This window comes from Solea solea, chromosome 17, assembly GCF_958295425.1.
Source record: "Solea solea chromosome 17, fSolSol10.1, whole genome shotgun sequence".
In the NCBI taxonomy this organism is placed as follows: Eukaryota; Metazoa; Chordata; class Actinopteri; order Pleuronectiformes; family Soleidae; genus Solea; species Solea solea.
The window spans coordinates 344073-351626 of record NC_081150.1 but is presented as its reverse complement, the minus strand read 5'-3'; the positions used below and the strand labels follow the sequence as shown (position 1 = coordinate 351626).

At 44.0% G+C, this 7554-nt stretch overlaps 1 protein-coding gene across 2 annotated transcripts in view; it reads left to right on the top strand.

Moving 5' to 3' along the window:
* Positions 1-247: 247 nt before the first annotated feature.
* The window catches only part of rev3l (REV3 like, DNA directed polymerase zeta catalytic subunit), a 51329-nt gene continuing 44022 nt past the window's right edge, over positions 248-7554 (top strand). For both annotated transcript variants that reach the window (XM_058614316.1, XM_058614315.1), the window contains exon 1: positions 248-535. In XM_058614316.1, coding sequence (XP_058470299.1) covers positions 397-535 — 139 coding nt within the window. In that variant the 5' untranslated portion in view covers positions 248-396. The remainder of the gene's footprint in view (positions 536-7554) is intronic.

The window sequence follows — 7554 nt, the reverse complement described above, 5'->3', positions numbered from 1 at the left end:
AAATACAGCGAAGAGAGAGAGGGGGGGAGAAAGAGAGAGAGAGGGGGGGAGAAAGAGAGAGCGAGCTTAGCCCAGTGTACAGACACACAATTCCACAACATGGAGCCGGCAGCAGCGTCGCGTCGGACGGTCGCCCCTCGCCGTCGAGTGTAGTTGTCTCTCCGTGCAGCCGCAGCGGCGGCAGGAATCTTTGTTGGCGTGTTTTTCATGGGACACAGACAGACTGTCCCCGCCGCCTTGTCGCCGTTGGACCGCCGTGACAACCCTCGCGTTGACTAACAGTGTGTGTCCACAGAGCTCCTCGTGTTTTATGGACTTCTTCCAGTCACATTTGTTGCCTTGTTGTCGGTGGGAGCTGCTTTGACGGACGTGGCAGTTTTGACGGACGCGGCAGTCATGTTCGCCGTGCGCATCGTCACCGCAGACTACTATCTGGCAAAGCCCGTGAAAGACCTGGATGTTTGCTACTCTGATTTCAGGGAGAGCGACGTGAACAAAGTGCCGGTGGTGCGGATATTTGGAGCTACACCCGCGGGTGAGTCAACCCCCTTTGCTTTATCCCTGTGTGTGTTGTTATTATTATTATTATTATTATTGTGGAGAATCATTTACTCCCAACTGGGTGGCAGTTTTCGCCTCTGCCGCACCGCGCGCGCGGCGTGCTTGGGCAGCGCCTGCTGTTCGAATACTCGACTCGCACACTGTGTTCAGATGAAATCGTCGTTTTTCAGTGTTGACACACGGTACAGAGGCCGCTTCATGCTCCGCTGTTGCTCTGCAGCAGTGGCAGACCCCGCTCCCCTCCGCTCTCCCTCTCCTCCCCTCCGCGCTCCCTCCTCCTCGCACCGCGCGGATCGCCTTTTGTTTTCGCTCCCACGCTCCATCAGGACACGACGTGCACCTCTGCCCTGCCACATGTGGCATTTATGGGCAGCTCGGACACGCCAGTTGTTAAGCAACATGTGGTGAATAGAGATACCCGGTTACTTTCATGTGTCCTCCACAACGACAAGAACGATGAAGGGAAACTTTGGTCTGATCATGGTAACTGTTCAAAAACATCAAATAGGAATTTTAATCGATTATCAAATAGATTTTTTGGTTTGACTTTTTTTCCAGCTTGCAAAATGTGACTGTGTTGTGGTTTTATTATCTGTATCTCTCTGATAACAAACAAGACAAAACATTTGAATGCGTTGTGATTTTGAGGTTTGGGAAACAATGAGTCACCATTTTTTTGTATTTGTTGGATAAAACAACTCATTGATTTATTGAAAACCAACCAAGAAATTAATATACGACACAAAACTCACTTCCAGCTGTAAAGATCGAGGTTCATTTCTGTGTAAAAACCATCAGGAGAAAAATGAGGGCGTAATGGATCAATAAAAATGCATGAACATGTGAAATTTGCTGCTGCACAAAAAGAGAGGTTAAGGCTCAACATGGATGACTCCCTCCCCTTTGCACATCCCCTGCTCTCTATAATAAAACCATTACAGTCTGAGGACCTAATCCCAATGCTGCACAACAACAGAATCACTTCCTGTACAATGGCACAGCATTCACATCCCAGGCAAATCCCCTACAATACATTATACTCAGTCGTATATAAAACTTCTAATAATTGTAGCTGCTATTATTGTTTTTATTCAAATTTCAAGTCACACAAAAATGATGCATTTACCACCAAAGACGACCATTTCACTGACTCCTCTGTAGACCTGTGTGAGAAGAGGCCTCACTGTTGAACCTCTTCAGGAGATCAGTTCTGATGTCATTCTGGACCTTGTGGATCAAGGCTGAGTCTTCAGTGTGTTCTGTCATGTTCTGGAGGACGAGGAGCGAGAGACACTGCATTGCTTTTTCTTCACTGAGTGTTATGCACTCACAGCATCTTCTGTTCAGATGTCTGATTATCACCTCCTCACCTCTAGAGACAGTGAGGTGGCCGAGGTTCCAGGTTACTGCCCTTCTCTCTCTCCGCAGGGCTGTAGTGCTGCAGTGGATGATGATGATGATAGTGGGCACGACATGTGATGTGTGAGCAAAGCTTTTAACACCAGAGTATTTTACCACTCGAGGTGCAACAATCATATTACAGGCGTTGTCTGTCATTAGCACTGTGCCACTGTGTCTGGTAACTGCCTGCTCTGCCAGATGAGCACCCATGTTACACTCAACAACAGCTCATGCATGTGTGATATAATTTGCCCTCAATAACATGTGACTGCTGAGACAGAGGTCCAGTAGTGTCAACAATGAAATAAGGCCGTAAATTCCCCCTTTCTGAGTTGTTGGCTGAGCTGGGACCACTGTGTTGGTTTACACTAGGTGGCATTATTATCTTATTAGCTCACGCGATTCCTCTCGTTAGTGGTATTTCTGAGATATTTCATTCTTGCGAGACACAGCATACAACTTGTCCAGCTCATGTTTCCTGCCGACTGAATGGAAACAGAAATGTACTTGTGATGTACTTGTAATGCACTGGAGAAAACCCTGAGCAGGTAGTGATTCGCTGGGCTGTTGCTAGGAAGATGTTTTGACATGAACATGGTGTAAATAGACATGTATTGTTGCATTGTTATATATTTAACAAGTCGTTAAATATCTAATAAAAAGGCCAGTGAGGCAGTTATCTGCTCAACATCTTACTTACTGAATAAAGCAAAAGAAGAGTTGCCACAGCAACCCTAACATCACATGATCCATTATTTCATAATATAATAATGTTTGTGCAGCACGTCTGTGTGTAACAGAGGTGATCTTTATGCATGGACTATAGTATATTGACTACAGTAAGTACACAATCGACCTCACATGGCCTCGGCACAGTTAAGTTGCGTTTCCACTCTCATAGTACCTGGTACCAAGTACTTTTAGGTTCCAAGCGTGCCGAGTAGGGGTACGTGACGTCGCCAGACTGCCGGCCACTGATTGGCCAGAGTGCCGTCACAGTTATACTTAATACTTAACAATCCTAATCCCAATCTGTTGTGTATGTGCTCAGTGGTGTTTCATGTTGTGGTATTGACAGAGTGACCTCCCTCCCTCCCTCTCTCTCTCTCTCTCTCCTCTTTCTCCATTTCTTTATCACTTGTGGAGAATTGTTTTCAAAAATCAAATGACGCTATCATCTGAAACAGAATGAAGCCAGTTGAGTTCTTCTTCTTTGAATGAAAACATTGTTTTATTTATCTGTGGTAAAGACAAAACAATGTTCCCCACATTACTGAGGATTGCTGTGGAGGAGGCTCCAAGCCTTTGAGGTCTGAAAGCATTGATCTCCACACTTGAGGCCCCTAAGTCCCTCGTGACCACAGGAGGCGTACTGTTGTAGGTCTTTGCTCAGACGTGTGTATTCGAGTGCTTGTTGTGTGAGTGTGAGAGAGCAGAGAAGAAGGAACTGCATGACCAATTGACCTGAATGAGGGGGCCAAGAAAAGGAGGCAGGAATGAGTAACCTGAAGATTATTGTGCATGGAATTGTTTCCGTTCGTCTCTTCCTCAGTTTCTCGGGTTCAGTTATTGTCCACTAACAACTGCTGTATTCACCTCTAACTACTTTACAACTGAGAGAGATATGCAACTGTTGATGTGGTGTCTCGAGACACGATTATCATTCTTTTGTCCTAATTTTACAGTTTTGTTTCTGGGAGTGTCTGCCTGATTCGGATTGATTTAATAGCTGCAGGAAAGACGATGGCAGACAGTTGTAGAAAAAGACCCTCACTACTACTGTAGTACTCCTCACTACTCGTCATTGTGTGCTGTGTTTGGCCAGAGATTGAGGCCCAGCTTCTTCTTGTCAAGGCTTCTCAGAAGTTAAGTCAGAAGAAAGGCTTGGTTTGTAATATTTTTAGTCTTGGACACTGAGCTCCAGCTTAAATGAAAATCAATTATGACGCTTTTCCATTATACATTTCTGGCACTGCTCGGTACTACTCGCCATTTTATACACAACACACACCACCTAGTGACGAACAAAGCAGTGCTTTTCAGTGTACTGAACCATTAGAATCGGTTAAATCAGTTAATTAAAAGGATTAGTTCAGTATTTCCTGCATGACTGGAGCACAGCAGACTCCATCTGACACGGTCAATGAACTAAAATATGGTGGAAGGGGTTGTGATTCAGCTCGCTGGGTCTTGGAAGTGCTGTCACTAAGTACACCACACTCCTCTGTTCATTATTGAGAAGATTAACGCATGTTTTCTGCTTTTTTAAGTCTTTTTAACTGATCTGCAGTTCAGCAATGTTTGGTTTGATTCTTGTGCCGGACGTCACGCTCATGACTCTTCCAGTGATGACACTCTCTGACCAATCAGTAGCCGGCAGTCTTGTCACATTTTAGTATCGGCTCAGTTAATATATGTAAGTAGACCTCCATAACTAACATATATGTGTGATACAAGCATTCTATGTCGCCTTTAAAATCTGATATTGAGAATTCAACCAAAGACAAGCTTGGATTGAAAGAATGTCAATCACCATTTTTTCACAAATTGAAATGTTTATTGCACTCGTGAACAAAAGTAAAGTGCCAAACAGTGTGATTTCCCATAATGGGCTTATTGTTATTAAAGTTCTTGTTATTAGTTCTTGTAGTGGCTTAAGTGACATATGGCGTGTTTCCACCAGCTCAACTCGTGACATCATAACCAGGGAAAACGTGTCACGTCGTCAGACTGCCGTGCACTGATTGGTCAGAGTGCTGTCACAGGAAGAGGCACAAGAATTAAACGGAACGATGCCAAACTGTAGATCAGACTTAACAATAAATAAAGACTTAACAATCCTTAACAAAGGAAATGTCTAAAATCTCATCATTTGTGTATTTCACGACCGCACTGCTGAAAGCCTGTGATTATGAGCGACAAACCTTTTTTATTTCTCCTCAGCACACACTTTCTGCCGCGTTCTGTGCCGCACTCACTGTAAAGGCGCGTCATATGTTGAGGGAGGAGGCAGCGACGAGGCTGCGTTTGGGGTGAGAAACTCTGAGAGGAAAATAGGATTGTTTATGTGTGATGCAGCTCATGGAATAAAATGCAGTAGAATCGTTGTCATTTAGAAATGACATCACGTGTAGTTGTGAATCGAGATCACGATTTGTTTTAACAATTTATTGTGCAGCCCTAACTGAAACGATATCTACTCTATTCAACTAATTCATTAATGGCAGGGAAAAAGTATTTCTTGTGCAGATAAATAAAACTTGTCACTTAAAATAAGCATAAAAAGTGTATTGTATCATAATCAATAGCACAACATAGTATCGAAACAAATTACAAAGTCATACTGAAATACTGCAGTGTTGCATATTCCCTGGCTCCAAATGTCAAATATCATGATTTGTATATATTGTTATGTAAAAACGATGAAGATAAAACACTGTTTGGCCTATTGTAAATCACATCTAAATGATAATATGGGTCATAATAATCACATTATGACATTATAATGTGTGCATTTGTGCCCATGTACGATGATTGTCTCACCAATGAGAATTTGGACTGACAAGAGCACATGTCCCAGCAAGTCAAGTGGAAGACTACAGTAGTAGAGGATTTCTAAAAATAAGCTGCAGTGCTTTTCATGGCCTTTGGCACAGGCTGCCTGCACAGCCGACATGTTTACCACTGTGTGAGAGAGAGAGAGTGTGGACCACAGTGAGCTCCAGAGATTGTGGCAGAGGCTGCTGCTGCTGCTGCTGCTGCTGCTGCTGCTGCTGCTGCTGCTGCTGCTGCTGCTGCTGCTGCTGCTGCTGCTGCTGCTGCTGCTGCTGGACACTCAGAGTTCTTTTCTACCCCCATGATATAATCATTCCATCCAATTTTAGTTGTATAACTCCAAATCATAACATACATTATCTCAAGACACTGTACATGGACAACATGGAGAGCAGAGAAACACAACACTTCACACGATGAGCAAACACGAGGCATCAGTGGAGAGAAAAAAGTCCCTTTGTTTTAACAGAAGAAGAAATCTCTATGTGCAGCATCTGCCTCGACCGGTTGGGGTGAAAGGACAAGAGGGAGATGAGGTAGAGACGGAAGATAGAACTACGATGTCATTTATATAAGCAGCAGCAGAGATTGGGGGGGGGGGGGGTGGATGCAGAAGAACTTACCGTTCTTCTATGATTTGCCATGTTTGTAGTCGAGCTGTGATTTGCAGACTTGCTTTCAAACTTTGCATTTGACTTTTTTCCCGCCATCTGTCTTTGTAAACTGCTGCCACACTGTCGATGTCTTTGACATGGATGTTAGAGGACGACTGACTGTTACTCAACATTATCTCTAAACATCTATCTAACTCCTGTGGGTTGAGCTAATCCAAAATAGTGAAAACAAGTTACCTGTGAAAACACCCCCATTATCACTTGGAACATTCCTCCAGATAACAAATTGTTAGAAGAGCTGATTCTGTGCTGTGCAGAGTTTTAAACCTGGATAAATAAACCTTGAGAATATTGTGCTTTTCCAAAAAGACCAATAATTGACTGTGAGCAATCTCCTCAAGGATTTTAGAAATAAAAGGCAATCTGTAATTAGTCGAGATTAGACGAGAAGGGGCGGCAACATTTGGACGACCAGGTCCTGTAAAAAGGACAGAGTCACGGGTCCATTAAGAACTGTGTCTTTGACACAATTACATATATATCTGAGAAACTTCACAGTTTATTCTTTTTCACTATGGCACTCACATCTGATAGCAGGAGTGGTGTCATTCAGCCACGTCTCAGACCCCCCACTGCTATTCCTCCTCCTCCTCAGCCCATTGTTCACATGCAGCAATCATAGGGTGAATGTTCAGTGAAAGCTTTGGACTCACTAACATTCAGAGAAATCCTTCAAGAATCCTTTAAGAATCGATCTAACATTAACCAGGAACCACAGTGTTAGCTGTCCACGGAGACATGTCCCAGCTGGGTGTCCACAGGGTCCAGGGAGTGAAGAGCAATAAAGAAGCAAGGCACAACTCCAAACCCAATCACCCACAGCAGTGGCAGTGACCGATGGCAGGCCACACACACACTGGTGCATGTGTGAAAGGAATAGAGGAGTATAATCAATGCACATCTGGATGATTGCACTCAAATGTGATAAATACTTAGAAAAATGAGAACGAATCATGGTTGGACGCTTCATGATAACTACCAAACACTGGACAACCCCTGGGTCCATAGATCTGTTGTCCCAGATCCACAGTCTCTTGTTACAGGGGCAGGGGGTGGCCATTGTCCTGCCCCCTCCCATTCTCCTGACTGACCTTTGACCCCAGCACACACACACATAACACATGCCTCTTGTTGTGGTCAGTCCTGACCATATCTATTGTGCATCAGTATCTATAAACCAGAAGTAGAACATGTTTTTTGCTTAGCTGTGATAGGAAGTTATTTTGTGGTGTTTAATGTGAAGTGCAGTGTGCGGCAGGGACCTGCTGACTGAGGACCTCTGTTGGCCAGTGTCTGTACAGTCACATCATCTGGCAGCACCTCCTCTTTTTCCAGAGCAGGTTCCTGTAATGTAATGTAATGT